The 16,339-nt window shown below is 42.0% G+C and overlaps 1 protein-coding gene across 6 annotated transcripts; it reads left to right on the top strand.

The window, feature by feature from the left end:
- The first annotated feature begins 10,892 nt into the window (after positions 1-10,892).
- On the top strand, positions 10,893-15,594 carry CREBZF (CREB/ATF bZIP transcription factor). 6 transcript variants are annotated; one of them, XR_008792643.1, is made up of 4 exons: positions 10,893-11,822; positions 12,024-12,101; positions 13,196-13,264; positions 15,058-15,594. XR_008792643.1 is itself a non-coding variant. In XM_056116003.1 (2 exons), the coding sequence occupies exons 1-2, from the start codon at positions 10,927-10,929 to the stop codon at positions 12,037-12,039; spliced, it is 912 nt and encodes a 303-aa protein (XP_055971978.1). In that variant the 5' UTR covers positions 10,893-10,926; the 3' UTR covers positions 12,040-14,018. The 6 variants fall into 6 exon arrangements, 1 of the variants encoding a protein (XP_055971978.1); XR_008792642.1 differs by lacking the exon at positions 15,058-15,594 and adding an exon at positions 13,906-14,018; XR_008792641.1 differs by having other exon boundaries at positions 12,024-13,264.
- Positions 15,595-16,339: the final 745 nt, after the last annotated feature.

Here is a 16,339-nt window from a genome sequence, read left to right as displayed (position 1 = left end):
GACATGTGGAATGTTGAAGCATGAAGGGCTAAAACTCACTCAAGCCATTTAGCACTGACTGGCTTTTGAAGCCTCTTTTTATTGGGTTGACGATCAGAAAAACCACCATACATCAGAGTACATAAGATCAAAATACATAAGATGAAAACACCTTAAAGTATATATTATTTTGTAGCCTAATGATGCACAAAGTTCTTGATAAAGTAATCAGACTACCTTGTAAATTTTTACATCCCACTTCCCATATATTCCACATCAACATCTATGCAAGCCTACACAATAACCCAATAAGGTATTTGTTTAACTTTCAACCAATCATAGCACAGTTAATCTATAACAGAAAAAGGCTGCATTGGGACATGCTGACCCCAACCCAGTTCACTCAGAGTTCCTGGCTGTTTGCAGCTATGCCATGACCTTGTTTGCAAGGCAGCATTCTTGGAACTTCCTCATGACTCTGGTCAGGCTCCAACAGAAACTATGGTATGGTATGTAGTATGGTACATCCACAATGGAATACTACGCAACCACCAGGCAAAATGAAGTCATGAAATTTGCTTATAAATGGATGGACATGGAAAGTATCATGCTGAGTGAAATGGGTAGAAAGACAGGGACAGACAGACATAGAATGATTGCACTCATTTGTTTGATTAAAAAAAAACCTAGTATGAGACTAAAACCAAAGGAAAGTAGAAACAAGGACCAAGAGGACTGGTCCACTGTTGGAAGCTTGTCACAAGTGGGTATGGGGCATACCAGTTAGGATAGAGATTAGAAATATATGACAACGATAGTTGGAAATGATCACTCTGAACAAGAAACGAGTGCTGAAACTAGGTAAAGGTATATACATGACAACCTTTCAGTATATGTATTGCAAACCTATAATGATCAGAATGAGAGAGAAAAAGAGAGAGAGCGAGAGGTGAGAGAGAGAAGTGCCTGCCATAGAGTAGGCTGTGGAATGTCAGGAGGGAAACTGGGGTCTTTGGTGGCAGGAAACGTACACTGGTGAAGGGATAGGCGTTGGAACACTGTATGACTGAAACCCAATCATGAACAACTTTGTAACTGTGCATCTCACAGTGATTCAATTAGAGAAACTCCTAATTAACAATTTTTCTGATGCCTCAACTAAAATATCTCTATTTGTTGGATGAATATTCTTCCTGTGTCTGAAGTATCTATAAAAGCTTAGTATTTTATTGGTAGAATGGAAAATAAAAGAACAATATTTTTTAAAGTCAATGATTCTACATGTTTCACATTATATACTTACCATCAAATTTCAGGATTTCTCTCCTTTAGTTTTAATAAAATGCTTGGGTATTTAAAAACATATGCCAATGCTGAAAGTAGACTATAGACCAAACATGATTTCCACTCAATGCCTCTTTTGCAAACCACAGCACCCAAAAGGAGAGAGAGAACAAAAGGGAATGCCCTGCCACAGAGGCAGGGTGGGAAGGGGAGCTGGGAGCTGGGAGGGATACTGGGATCAGTGGTGGTGGAAAATGGGCACTGGAGAGAGATGGTTACTCTACATGAGTCTACAACTTTACCTCATGGTATTTCACTAATAAAAATTAAAATATATATATGTCATTAAATTACAGATACCTTGCATGCTAAAATAGCTCCTATAATTTATATTCTTATTACCCTGCTCCAAAGATTTTGTCAGTTCTGAATGTACTACACAGGTTTTAATTTTTAAAAATTTTTTATTAGTGAATCACCTTGAGGTACAAATTTACATATTTTCGTGCTTGTGTTTCAGTCATACAGTGCTCAAGTACCCATCCCTCCAACACCGATGATCCCAGTATCCCTCCCACCCCATCTTTCCCCACCCACTCCGCCTCTGTGGCATGGAATTTCCTTTTGTTCTCTCTCTCCCATTGGGTGTTGTGGTTTTCAATAGAGGTATTGAGTGGCCATCATGTTCTATCTGTAGTCTACTTTCAGCATGCATCTCCCACCCGGAGCAGGTCCTCCAACCACACTTTATTTGGTGTTCTCTTCTCTATCTGAGCTGCCCTTTCCCCCAGCATATAAGGCTTGCTGCCAAGCCGTGAAGCAAACCTCCTGGTACTTATCTCTACTATTCTTGGGTGTTACTCTACTATTCTGTTACTTTATATTCCACAGATGAGTGCAATCTTTCTATGTCTGTCTCTCTCTATTTGACTAATTTCACTTAGAATTGTACTTTCCATATTGATTCACTTATAGGCAAAGTTCATGACTTCATCTTTCCTAACATCTGTGTAGTATTCCATTGTGTGGATGTACCAGAGTTTCTTTAGTCAGTCATCTGTTCTCAGGAACTTGGGTTTTTTTTTTTCCAGATTCTGGCTATTGTAAACAGTGCTGCAATGAACATACAAGCGCAGATATCATTTCGACTATACTTTTTTGCCTCTCCGGGATATATTCCCAGAAGTGGTATTGCTGGGTCGAATGGGAGCTCAATTTCTAATTTTTTGAGAAGCGTCCATACTATTTTCCAAAAGGGCTGAACCGGTCGGCATTCCCACCAGCAGTGTAACAGGGTCCGTTTCTCCCTACATCCATGCCAACAGCAGTTGCTTTAGTTCATCTGGATGTGTGCCAGTTTCTGTGGTGTGAGGTGGTATCTCATAGTTGTTTTGATCTGCATCTTCCTGATGATAGTGATGAAGAACATTTTTTCATGTGCCTTTTTGCCATTTGTATTTCTTCCTTGAGAAAGTTTCTGTTCATTTCTTCGCCTCATTTTCTGATGGGGCTGTATGTTTTCTTCTTGTAGAGTTCAGCCAGTGATTTGTATATTCTTGATATCAACTCCTTAACAGATGGGTATTGAGTGAATATTCTTTCCCATTCTGTAGATTGTCCTTGTATTCTGGTCACTGTATCTTTTGTGGTGCAGAAACTTCTAAGTTTAATATAGTCCCATTTGTTTATCTCTGTTTCCACTTGGTCAGTGGCATGTCATCTTTGAAGATACCTGTAGCTTCAATATCGTGGAGGGTTTTGCCAACCTTTTATTCAATGTACTTTATGGATTCTGGTCTGATATTTAAGTCTTTGATCCATTTTGATCTGATTTTTCTGCATGGTGTTAGGTCGAGGTCTAAGCCCATTTTTTGCATGTGGTTGTCCAGTTATGCCAGCACCATTTGTTAAAGAGGCTCTCCTTGCTCCACTTCACATTTCTTGCTCCCTTATCAAAGATTAGATGTTCATACATTTGGGGTTGTGTATAGGGTTTCATAGGTCTGCAGCTCTGCCTTTCCATTGGTCTGCAGCTCTGCCTTTGTTCCACTACTATGCAGTATTAATTGTTAAGGCTTTGTAGTAAAGTTTGAGATTGGGGAGGGTGATGCCTTCCTTCTTCTGTTGAGATTGGGGAGGTGATGCCTTCCTTCTTCTTTTTCCTAAGAATTGCTTTATTTATTCATGGACGTTTGTTGTTCCATATGAATTTCAGGAGTGCTTGATCCATTTGTTTGAAGAATTTCATGGGTATCTTTATAGGGACGCATTGAATCTGTATAGTGCCTTGGGGAATATTGCCACTTTTACAATGTTAATTTGTCCTATCCTATTCATGTCTTTGTTTGCTTTTGGTATTAGGGAGCTATTAGGGTATATGTTTCCATTTCCTTGTGTTCTCTTTTATTTCGTGGAGTAGCGTTTTGTAGTTTTCTTTGTAGAGGTCCTTTACCTGCTTAGTTTAGCTGATTCTGAGGTACTTCATTTTCTGGGATATGATTGTGAATGGGATTGCTTTTTTCATGTAGTTTCCTCTGTCTCATTATTTGCATATAGGAAGGCCATGGACTTTTGGGTATTGATTTTATAGACTGCGACTTTACTGGACAAGTCTATTGTTTCTAGGAGTTTCTTGGTAGAGTCTTTAGGATTCTTTAGATATAGTATCACATCATCTGCGAATAGTGAGAGTTTGATTTCTTCTTTTCCTTTCTGGATGCCCTTAATATTTCTTGCCTAACCACTTTTGCAAGTACTTCCAGTACTATATTGAGCAGAAGTGGTGAGAGTGGGCATCCTTGTCTGGTCCCTGATCTTAGAGGAAAAGCCCTTAGTTTTTTTCCAATTGAGGATAATGCTTGCCGTGGGTTTGTCATAGATGGCTTTGACTATCTTGAGGAAAGTTCCTTCAAAACCCATTTTGGTGAGAATTTTCATCATAAACGGGTGTTGGATCTTGTCAAATGCTTTCTCTGCATCCACTGATATGATCATATGGTTTTTATCTTACTTTTGTTGATATGACGGATTATGTTGATTGATTTCTGAATGTTAAACCATCCTTGCATCCCTGGGATGAATCCTACTTGGTCGTGGTGTATGATCTTTTTTATGAGTTGTTGGATTCTATTTGCTTATATTTTGTTGAGGATCTTTGCATCCATGTTCATCAGAGATATTGGCCTGTAATTCTTTTTGTTAGTTGTGTCTTTGTTTGCTTTTGGTATTAGGGAGCTATGTGCCTCATAGAAACTGTTTGGGAGAGTTCCTATTTTTTCAATTTCCTGAAAAAATTCCTACTTTTTCAATCTCCTGCCCCCGCGCCTGGCTGTCCTCGCCAGGGCCTGTTGAAGGGGAGCGAGTTGAGCTTTCCTCACACCCTGACCAGGGCTCCGGCAGCCGAAGACCTCCAGGACCAGCCACCACCATGCTGAGACCACTCTCCACATACATGAAGGTACTGGCAGAGGGACAAAGTCACGCGGGTTCCGTGGCCGAGATCTCCAAGCCTACTCGGATTGGGGCCAAACATCCTCTACCCAGATCCTCCAAATTCCAGGAGGGGTCACACCCACCAACTGGCCCCCTGGCGCCGTGTAATCCCATCAGCGGCCAAGACTCAGAGACTATAAAAACCAGCTCCCGGAACTGCGCGGCTGCATTTGCAGCCGCGCAACATCTTATTATGACATCTTATTATCTCATCCCTACTTTGGACAAACTGGCAGGCTACTGAATGTAACCTGCCCACAGGGCAGAGTCTGGCAAACTCCCCGTGGCGTACCCAATATGCCAAATACCAGTAACAATGATGGGTCTCATTATCCTAAAGAGCCTTGAATATAATCTCAGGGCCGGGATGAAGGAGACGTTACTGGGGCCTGCTCGAGGCAATCGACGAATAACAGGATGATTTGTGATTTGTGATTTTGTGGAAAAGCTTGAAGAGAACTGGAAACAGGTCTTCTTTAAATGTTTGGAAGAATTTTGTAGTGAATCCATCTGGGCCGGGGCTTTTGTTTTTGCGCAGACATTTAATTATGGTTTCAATTTCCTTGATGTGAATGGGTCTATTCAGGTATTCCAAGTCTTCTTCGCTCAGTCTTGGTAGGTTTTAGGAATCCAGAAATTTTCCATTTCTTCCAGGTTCTCTTGTTTCATGGCATACAGACTCTCAAAGTAGTCTCTGATGATCTTTTGAGTTTCTTTGGTTTCTTTGTGATGTCCCCTTTTTCATTTCTGATTCGGTTTATATGGTTTTCTCTTTCTCTTTCTTTGTGAGTCCTGCTAGTGGTTTATCAGTCTTGATTATTTTATCAAATAATCAGCTCTTGGTTTCATTGACCTTTCAGATTGTTTTTTTTTGGGTTTCGATGTCGTTAATTTCTGCTCTAAGTTTTATTATTTCTTTCCTTCAGCAGGGCTTGGGTTTCTTTTGTTTTTCTTTTTCCAAGGTCTTGAGCTGTGAAGTCAAGTTCTCTATGTAGGCCCTTTCTTCCTTCCTGAGGAATGTTTGCAAGGATATAAATTTTGCTCTCAACACAGCTTTAGCTGCCTCCCATAGGTTCTGGTACTTCGTGTCTTCATTCTCATTTGTTTCCAGGTCTCTTTTGATTTCTTCCTTGTCTTCCTTCCTGACCCACTCGTTGTTTAACATTGAGTGTTTAATTTCCAGGTGTTTGATTTGGTTCTCTGCGTCTGTGTGTGATCTGCTTCTATCTTCAGCGAATCAATCGTGGTCTGAAAAGATATTTGATACAATTTCTATCTTCAAGATTCTATTGAGGTATGTTTTGTGACCCAACACGTGGTCTATTTTAGGGAATGTTCCATGTGCACTGGAGAAGAATGTGTATTCTTTCTGTTTGGAGTGTAAAGCCCTGTATAGGTTGTTAGCCCTCTCTCTCTTCTATTTCTTCCTTCAAAGCCAGTGCTTCCTTACTGAGTTTTGTTCTTGATGATCTATCCAGAGGTCACGCCCACTTTTTAGGAGGCCACGCCCCTACAGTGCAGTGCAGGCCACGCCTCCAGTAGGTCCTGTTGGTAGTCCACAGACCTGGGTATAAGGGCCTGTGTGGAGGGAAGGGGGGCTGGTTGGGCACGTACTGGAACTCTGGGGAGTGCCGGCAGGCCACTGTCTGGGTGTCAGGTGAGCAGGATCGTATTATTTACTCAAAGAATTATTTACTATTTACTCAAAGAATCCTCCATTAGTCATCTAATCTACAATTATTTTTTTCAATCACATGACTTCTTTAAATTCTCTATACAATTACATTAGTTATTATTTTCTCTCTTTTTTGGTTCATTATAGGCTACATAACATCAGAAACCACATCAACATTGTTTATATGCAGAACCCTGGGATTACTATTTTCAATAAATTTCACCGTGGAACAAAACTTTTTGAAATATTATAATCCTATGTCACATTTTACATTAGAATAAATTACATTTAGATCTAAGTAAGATGAATAATTATTAATATTAATTTATAGTAATATGCTAGTATTAACATAAAATCATAAACCCATAAAGAAAACTTTGATTAACTATTCAAAAATTTTAGAAAAATAATGCTCATTCAATAAATCAACTGGGGAGAAATCTGAAACATATGCGATGATGCAGTGTTTTCATTTTCATGCAAGAAATACATATAAATCAAGAAGTCAAAAGACAAATATTTCCTTGGTAAACGTTTTCTCCCACCTCAAACAAAAATAGGCTTAAGATCCATTTATTGAGATTAAGGCTAGAGATAGTACAGTAGGTAAGGTCCTTGCTTCACGTGCTGAATGAAGACCCAGATTCAATACCAACACCGTTATGGTTGGTCCTCCAAGCCCCACAAGGAGTGTTCCTGGTCAGAGCCAGGAGTAATTTCTCAGCTCTGATGTGACCTCAAAACAAACAAAAAATGTTGCTGATGATTAAATTAAAAAATATAATGCAAACTTTCATTTTGGGGTTGGCACATTTTTTTTCTTTTTAAAATGGCATAAATTTTTTTTAATTGAATTACCGTGAATGACAAAGTTACAGTTATTCTTGATTGGTTTCAGGTGTACAAGATTTCAGCATCAATACTTTCACCAGTGTTCGTGGCTCTTCTTCAATGTCTCAAGTTTCCCTCCTGCCTCCCAGCCTTTGGCAGGCACTTTTTTTCCTTTAGGCCTGGTTTACAACACTATTACTGATAGGATATCACGCAGATCAATTTACCTCTTTTCAAGCGTCTTCGTCCAGTGGACCGTTTTCTTTATTGTCACTGTGGTCCTTTCTCTGACCTAGTCCTACCTCCTCACATGGTGTAAGATTCCTACTAAGGACCAGTTCTCCTGCTCTTCGTTACTACTGAGTGATATATCTCACTCATATGCAGAAAATAAACAGTAGGGGAATAACAAATGCCCGTATTTGTTATTTATGTATTAAACCAGTATTTTTAATTTTGTTTTTTAAAGGCATCATGATAAACAATAGAGCTAAAATTTCGGGAATGCAATGATGCCTGCCACCAGGAAGATTAGCACATTTTAAATTTTTTATTTTATACTTGAACCGCTCAGCTACATTTTCTCCCTTTCACTCTTCCAAAGGAAAAGAACAGAAGAGAAAAGAAGAATGGTGACTCAGAGGGAAATGTGCTTTATTTTGTTTGTTTGCTTTTTGGGTCACACCTGGCGATGCTCAGGGGTTACTCCTGGCTCTGCACTCAGGATCATATGGTCCCCCAAGCACTACTCCTGGAGTGCTTGGGGGACCATACGGAATCCTGGGGCTCGAACCCAGGTTGGCGGCGTGCAAGACAAATGCCTTACCCACTGTGATATCGTTCCAGCCCCGGAAAAGGTATTTTTTTGAAAATTGCTCTTGCTTCATTTGTATTTTTTGTTTTCTGGTGACTACATTGTAAAACTTCCTTCTTTTTTAAAGCTCCATTTTTTTTCTAATTAAACTTGACTTTCTCTTTCTCTCTCCCTTTCCCAAAACTTTTTCTCTCTCTTTCAGAATTGATGACCTTATTCATGCTAGAGTGTGTTCAATCACTTGAGCTATCACTGTGGCTCTTTGAAAGGATGTTTAATCAAGTGTACTTAAATAAAAACATTATAATTTAGAAAAATGTATAATAAATCAACTCATGTCCCTGAATCCTAAAAGGTAATGACTTGGGTAAGATTATCAACCAGACTAAAACACTAGTAACTCAGGGCAGATGTGAGTATATTTTACCTTAAACTATGTACACTTCTACTTTAGCAAATTTTTTTTCTAATAGATTAAGATGGTTTTGAGACTTTTAAAAATTTATTGTTACAGATATGGGAGATCATGTACACTTTTGAAGAATTGTTTTTGTTGAGATTTAGTATTTTACCTTAGGTTGAAGCTAGAGTTGTTCTTCAATAAACCAGTATTTATTAAAGCAAAACTTATTTTCTTTTTAATTTTTATTGTTACTGGTGAAACCATGAGGTACAGTTGTAGACTTACCGTTTTTGTGCTTGGGTTTCAGTTATACAATGACCGAATATCCATCCCTCCACCAGTGCCCATTCTCCACCACCACTGATCCTAATATCCCTCCCACACCCCATCCTCCCCATCCCACCCTGCCTCTGTGGCAGGGCATTCCCTTCTGTTCTCTCTCTCCTATTGGGTGCTGTGATTTGCAAAAGAGGCATTGAGTGACAATCATGTTTGGTCTATAGTCTACTCTCATCTCCCATCCTGGGAGCACCCTTTATTTGGTGCTCCCTTCTCTATCTGAGCTGCCTTTTCCCTTAGCATGTGAGGCTGGCCTCCAAGCCATGGAGTAAACCTCCTGGTACTTATTTCGGCTATTCTTGGGTATTAGTCTCCTATTTTGTTACTTTATGTTCCCCAGATGAATGCAATCTTTTTGTCAGGTATTTTTCCACATTGGAATTCTATCAGTGTTCAGATTTCCTGAAACTTGATTTCTATGTATCTCTGATAAATCCTACTTAAAGGTAACTCTTTTGGAGGGTATCTACTGTAATTCCGTAGAGAAGACTCTTTAAGACCTATAAGAACTGGGAAAGTGTTTAACGAATCTGTAACTACTCTATGGATGGACAAGAAGTTTCTTTCCAATTTTTTTTGTTAGTTATACTGGCCACTCCCTGAAATGTTGGGGAGGAGGTAGTCACTGTTCAGTAGGCACTCCAGTGTCCCTTCCCCAGCATTCCCAACTGAGTCCCATTTTCAGTCCCAAGAAGTTTTGTTTGTTGACTCAACTTGCACCACTGAAAGATTTTATGTCCAGCATACTAAAACAAACCTTTCTTCCCTTTGGAGTTGCTAATCTTTGCATCTCCTGTAGCTTTTCACTGGATTTTCTTTTAAAGATTATACTCATTTTGTCCAGCTTAATTCGAATCTAATTCTGACCACTCAAAATTTCAGAAGCCTGATGGGCCAGAGGAACAAGATATACACCAGAAGGAAACAGGTACTTATAGAATCTGCTTCATTTGCCGCCAAGATAACTGGCCTTCTCTCTTCAAAAATTATTCAATATTAAGGAAAAGTAAAAAGCATAAAGGATAATTTTAGTTGTCGGAGGGGGGATGAGGGAATGAACTGCACAAGGAGATGCAATAATCCTGGCTCAAAAGAAAGTATTTCTTTGAGTGATAAAAAGTGAGATTTTATTATGTTTTGGGTAATAATTAGAAAACTTAATTTTCTCTATGCTAACAGTATGATTACGAAGGAGAATGTTTATGCCTTTGAAGATGCTCACTCGAGCAGGTTGGAAAGATCTGCCTTGTCTGCAGCTAGAATGATTGGGGGTTGGGGGGTGGGGAAGAAGGTATTTTCCATGAATTAGGAAAAGTGAGAAGCAATCGCTGTCTGCAAAAGCAATCGCAGATGAAACACGCGTGGCAAAATGTTTCACCGTTGAAGGGACGAGGGTAGTATTTTGGAATAAATACTGTCTTTTCACGTGTTCTGCGCGTTTGGAAATAAACTTGGAAAAACCTTTATGAATGATCCTACTACCGTGCTTGAGTCTCAAGATGACTGTATGGTGATGGAACGGGGAAGGAGCATCTTAAGCGGGCTCTGGCGAGAGTTTTCTTCGTCAAGACTTTTTGTGCACTCGGGGTTGTATCACTGACAGGCAAGCAGGAGAGTTGGTAAGCCTGTAACCGCACTTCGCTGCGATTCACTAATAACAATAAATCATAATAATCTAATAATAAACTAATAAATCATAATAACAATAAAAGACATCGCGTCTCTAACTGGCCTTCCGAGTGCGAGCGGCTGGGAGCGGGCGCCGGGGAAGGGAAGCGGGGTCAGCGCGGCCAGCCCGCCCTCCCGGGAAGCCCGGGCCGGGGTCCTCTTTGCCGCGGTTCCCGTGACGTCACCGCAGGCCCCGGCTCCCCCAGTCCCGGAGCTCCCCGAACTCTCGCGATGCGGGGCCGGGGCCGCGCGCGAGGGCCGCGGGCGGGGCGGCTCGGCGTCCGACTTCCGGCCGGCCGTTGTCTGGCGGCGCGGCGAGTCATCGTCGGGCCCGGGCGCCGGCCCCGCTCCTCCCTCCGCCGCCTCCGCGCCCCCCGCCGCGGCGCGGGGGGTCCAGGTGCCCGGGGCGGGCGGCGCCGCGGCCCCGGGCCCCCGCGCTCGATGCGGCACAGCCTGAGCCAGCTGCTGGCGGCGTCCGGCGCCGACTCCCCGGCCCGCAGCGCCAGCCCGGCGCCGGCCGACGAGGGCGAGGCGGGGGCCGAGGGCGGGGGCCGCGCGCCGCGCCCCCGGGAGATGGCGGAGGGGGCGCTGGGCCGCGTCCCGGGGGCGGAGGCGGAGGACATGGACTTCCTGTCGGGGCTGGAGCTGGCCGACCTGCTGGACCCGGAGCCCGGGCCCGGCTCGCCGGGGCCGCGGGCGGCGTCGGGCGGCGGCCCTGAGGGCGGCGGCCCGTGGCGCGCGGACGAGGACGACGAGGCGGCGGCCGCCGAGATGCAGCGCTTCGCCGACCTGCTGCAGCGGCTGCTCAACGGCATCGGCGGCGGCGGCGGCGGCGGGGACGGCGACGAGAAGCGGCGGCGCAAGGGCGGCGGCGGCGGCGGCGACGGGCTGGCGGGCGCGCGGAGCCCGCGCAAGGCGGCGGCGGCGGCGGCGCGCCTCAACCGCCTGAAGAAGAAGGAGTACGTGATGGGGCTGGAGAGCCGCGTGCGCGGGCTGGCCGCCGAGAACCAGGAGCTGCGGGCCGAGAACCGCGAGCTGGGCCAGCGCGTGCAGGCGCTGCAGGAGGAGAGCCGCTACCTGCGCGCCGTGCTGGCCAACGAGAGCGGCCTGGCGCGCCTGCTGGGCCGCCTGAGCGGCGTGGGGCTGCGCCTCACCTCGTCGCTGCTGCGCGACGCGCCCTGCGACCACGACTACGCGCGGCCCCTGGGCGCGCGGCCGCCCGAGGCGCCCCCCGACGAGGACGCGCCCGGGGGCGTGTGCCTGCACGTGGACCGGGACAAGGTGTCGGTGGAGTTCTGCGCCGCCTGCGCCCGGAAGGCGGCGGCCTCGCTGAAAGTGTAGGGTCCGGCCGCCCGCGCCCGCCCCCGCCCGCGGCGCCCCCCGCCCGCGGCGCCCCCCGCCCGCGGGGCCCCGGCGCCGGACTCGCGGCAGAGGAGGGGAGAAGTAGCGTTGCGTCTTAAGCGGTGGGCCCAGAGCATGAATGTGACACTGTAGCCCGCTCCCGATGATACCCTGTGACTATTAAATCTCTCTGACAGTTTCTTTTTTAGGTGATTTCCTTCCTGCCAGGCTCCGTGGTAGGGGTCGCAGCACGGTCGTTCCCGCCTCCCGACCTGGTAAGGACCCATCTCTTCACGTAACGCTCATGCTCGGCTGCTTGGTCTACTTTAATGGGCAACGTCTCAAGTGTGCGTGTGTGTGTGGGGTTTTCTTCTCTTGTGTGGCGGAAGGCGGGAGGGCAGATCTGCTTTGGGCCCTGTCCACCCTGGAAACAGACTCGTGCTGGTCAGTCATGGCTTGAAGATGCTTCTTCCGGTTGAAATAGCTGTGAACGTGTCCCCTGTTCAGACTTGCGCGTACCTAGCTCTTCTGTCCCCAGTGTGGACATGGCCTTGGACGACATCGGTTCCAACTGTACACTGACAGCTGCTAATAGCGATAACAGTTTGGAGACAGTGACACAGGTGAAGTTGAATGGAAGTTCCGAGTTGTACACGGTGCAAATTGGAATTCCAGTTTTAGAGCAACTTTCCAGAGGTTCCTAAGAAGTCTGGGGCATGCACAAGTGTGGTAGTTAACGATAGTCACTTCTCTGGAGCCGGCAGAAATCTTAAAATATCTCCAAGAATGCTCTCTTAGTTTTCAGTAGAAGATCTAGAAATGATACCTTTTAAGACGGACAGATTTGACTGTCACTGGTAGAAAGGTTGGAAATTAACATGCCTGTCAGACTCCCGCGTTAGTTAACTGGAGGAAGACTAAGAATGGTAAATGGAACCTTTGAGGACCAGCACAGTGATTACCCTATCACTGAGTATGAATAAATTGTCGAAAACCTTTATTTTTGTTGTATTAAAATTTTAGATTAAATTCCTGTATGATTAAGATATTGAAGGCTTTGAAATGTGAATGAAAACGTGTAAAGTGAGGCTTCACAAAGAATCCTTATCCTCCGTATATCAAGGGTATTTGTCCTATTTGCAAATTGCTTTGAAAATGGAGGGCTTCTGGCTACTTAATGACACAATTGACACTTTTTCCGAAGACAGGACATACTCTTCCCTTGAATTCTTTCCTATTTGCTGTCCTCCAAGTGTGTGACTTGAGTTAACAATGTACTTCAGGAAAAAAGGCATTAAATTCTTTGTGAAACATCACTGTTTGATAAAGTTATACGTATTTAGTATCCTTGTTTTTCTTTGTGCTAAAGTGGATACAGCTGTTGGGGCAGAAGAGACGGGACCAGCTGCTGGCCACATTTCCTGCTTTATTTTAAAAGGTAGTATAAGAAATGAGGAAAAAGAGGTAATATCAGGGCTTCTGCTGTCTTTTATTTTGAACTGTTCATGATTAAGTATTTTCCAGCAGTCCAAAGATGTAAGTTATCTTACACATAAAATGTTTTATTTTGTTGTTATTTGGTTATGAAAATGGAATCCTTGTTCTTGCACAACTGTAAATGTTCTGTTGCTAGATAATACAGTTTGAGACCTAACTTGGTCTCTGGTTTCAGTGCATCACAGCATATTTTGTAAAAAACATCTATTGCACTTGAGCATGAATGGGTAATAGCCAAACTCAAAACCTGGAGTGATGAACCTGCTTATACAAGTGCAGGACCAAGCCCCTCACAATGCAGCTGCATGAATTTTTAGTGCCTACTGAATTTTATATATATATATCTATATAGGGAGATATAGATATAGATATATATAAACCAAAAGTAGTTGGAAAAGTTATTTGAAATGACTAACTTGTGCTATCTTTATGGAATATGTTAAATGTAGCTTTTTGAAACAGAAGCCTTGAATTGAAATTAATACTTGAACATTTTGTATCTATTTCTTTGTATATAATTTTGTGCAGTACCAATGACAAAACTATGGTGTCATAATAAAACCAGGTTTGTTGATCTTTCAGTTATGTGCTCAAAGAATTTATTCATCTCTAACATGACATTGGAAAATGATGAAAATAGAAAAAAAATGATTGTTGTTAATTCTGACTGTGGGTCTTAAAAGGTTCTGGAAGCAGCAGTAAGTGCATTTTACTAAAAAAAAAAAGAAAAAAGAAAAAAAATGGCATTCCCTTGGAATATTTTCTTCCTAATGTCTGTGCTATTTTCCCTGCATTACTCGAAGTTTTGGGGCTGGGGTAGTCAAAGGTTTCTGAATTGGGATGCTTTGAAATTCCAAGTGTAGATTTTTAGATTGTCATTTTATAAATGGCATTTTGGGGTAATACTTGATTAAGAACTTTTGAAAATGGAGATTAGTGTTGCCTATTTTTAAAGCTGCTTTGTTAGATTTCTTGTGTTTTAACTGTCTTAGTTTTCATTTCATTCTTTTCCTTTTTTCCCCCCCTAATTTTGGTGACTTTAGTGATTTTGTCATTTTTACATCAACTTCATGGTCTTGTTTTTTACATGGTACCGCATGTATTTAGGACCTATCTAACCAGGGGCTTTAAGTAAAATTTGGTCATATTTATGTGTAAGCACATTTTACTGTAAATGTTGAGTTTTTGAATTTGCAATAGATCTGTTTATTTCAGTGTGTAGTAAACAATATCTTTAAAAGTGTCCTATTCACTACTTGTTAATTAAAAAAAGTTATGATTAATATGAAACTGTTGTCTTACTATTTTTAGAAAATTGTGTTCTGAATGACTTAGCAGTCAAAGGTTTCCAGAATTTAATATGGGCTCTTTTAAAAGTTTTAGTATTAGTGATCTTGTAATTGATTAAAAAAATTTTAATATTCAGGAGATTTTTTTGATTGTTTTGGTTTTTTAACCTCTTTGTGCCTCTATGGCAAAATGATGCAGAACTTTTAGCTTTGAAATACTTGTCTTCTGATGGTGACAGGACTCATACAGTAATTAAACTAACACATCATACTGACCTATTTTTATCATGCTGATGTAGTGTTTCTGCACTTCGTGACCAGATATAAAATCCACGTCTGTTAAAATGTAATCACACCTGATATAATCCTAAAAAAAGTGTTCGAAATATTTTAAATGTGCATTTTATAATCACTAAATTAATCTCTTTCTCTTCTCTTTAAACAGCTTAGCAGTGTCTGCAAAAAACGAATCTTTTCCTACAACCTGTTAACTGACTGGACTGATGGTAACAGAGTAATTGTGGGAGCCATGTCGGTCAAAAATTTGGCATCTGCTGAAAAAAAAAATGAATGCCATTTTCAAGTTCCCAAATTACTTCTAATTTCACTTTCCAGAAATGGAGATATGAAAAGATTCTCTGGAATCCTTGAAAGACTTAATAGACATATATGAGACTTAAGTTAATTTGGAATGAAATTACACTTCTTTTTTCTTTGTCTTTCATGGGAGTGATACTCAGTTCTATTTGCTTACCTTTTAAAAACTGTACTCACTGGAGAAGAGAATAGTATTTCACTTAGGAATATTACTTTACACGATCAAGAGCACAGTCTGTGTTATTACATACAGTGGAATAGAATTACATAAGCAGGCTATCAGTGATCACAAGGCATATTCTAAGTTATTTATTTATTTCCTGGAACACAAAAGCTAAAACACGGATCTTACTGAGACTATTAAAGTTAATATAAAATTCTTAACTATAAAGAGTAGTTTTTTTTTTTTAAAGATGTACTGATTTGTCTGTATATCTTTGGAAAAGTTATTTATGATGTAGCATGTCAGTAGATAATCAGAATTCAGGGCAGTGCTAGGACGTTTGAATTCTGAGGCTTTGTCTTCCTAAGCTTTCTCTGATTACTTGGCATTTTTGGATTATTTTGAGGTTTCTAATGATTGGTAATTGTTTCTACCATTTAAAATTTTCTCTAATGTCCTGGACGGGTTTCAGTAATTCTAGATGATGGGAGTGGGTTTTATTATTAGTGTGTGTGTGCGTGCGTGTGTGTGTGTGGAATGTGATACTGAATTTAATTGTTTTTTCCACTTTATTTCAAGTGTGAAAAAAACTCGTAAAGCTCTAGATGGTTTTATGTCATTTTTGTTGGCTAATGTTTATACATTCTTTCACATGTTCTAATTAGGTATTTACTGTATTTATCTGACTCCTTTTCAAGGTGTGCAGATGATAGAAACTGGAGGGGGTAGAAGATAGGTTCTTTCTTCCTTTTTTTTTCCCCTGTTAGAATGATACATCATATTAACAGTAGTTTGGTTATTGAATGATATTATGTAAAACAGAAAAACCTTGTTAACTTCACCCAGTATCTTATATAATTTTGAGCGCCCATGATCCCAGACTGCAATCCCCAATGGTCTGTGCTTATGTGACGCTCCTACAGTATAAATGTGCTGCTTGGATGTATTTCCATAAAGACTAGACATT

The sequence above is a fragment of the Sorex fumeus genome, unplaced genomic scaffold (assembly GCF_029834395.1).
Source record: "Sorex fumeus unplaced genomic scaffold, SorFum_2.1 ptg000030l, whole genome shotgun sequence".
Classification (NCBI taxonomy): Eukaryota; Metazoa; Chordata; class Mammalia; order Eulipotyphla; family Soricidae; genus Sorex; species Sorex fumeus.
This window is presented reverse-complemented; position numbering and strand designations above follow the sequence as displayed.

Bases quoted from the DNA above. Each gene is read 5' to 3' on its own strand.
- CREBZF (XM_056116003.1), top strand. From the start codon at position 10,927: ATGCGGCACAGCCTGAGCCAGCTGCTGGCGGCGTCCGGCGCCGACTCC.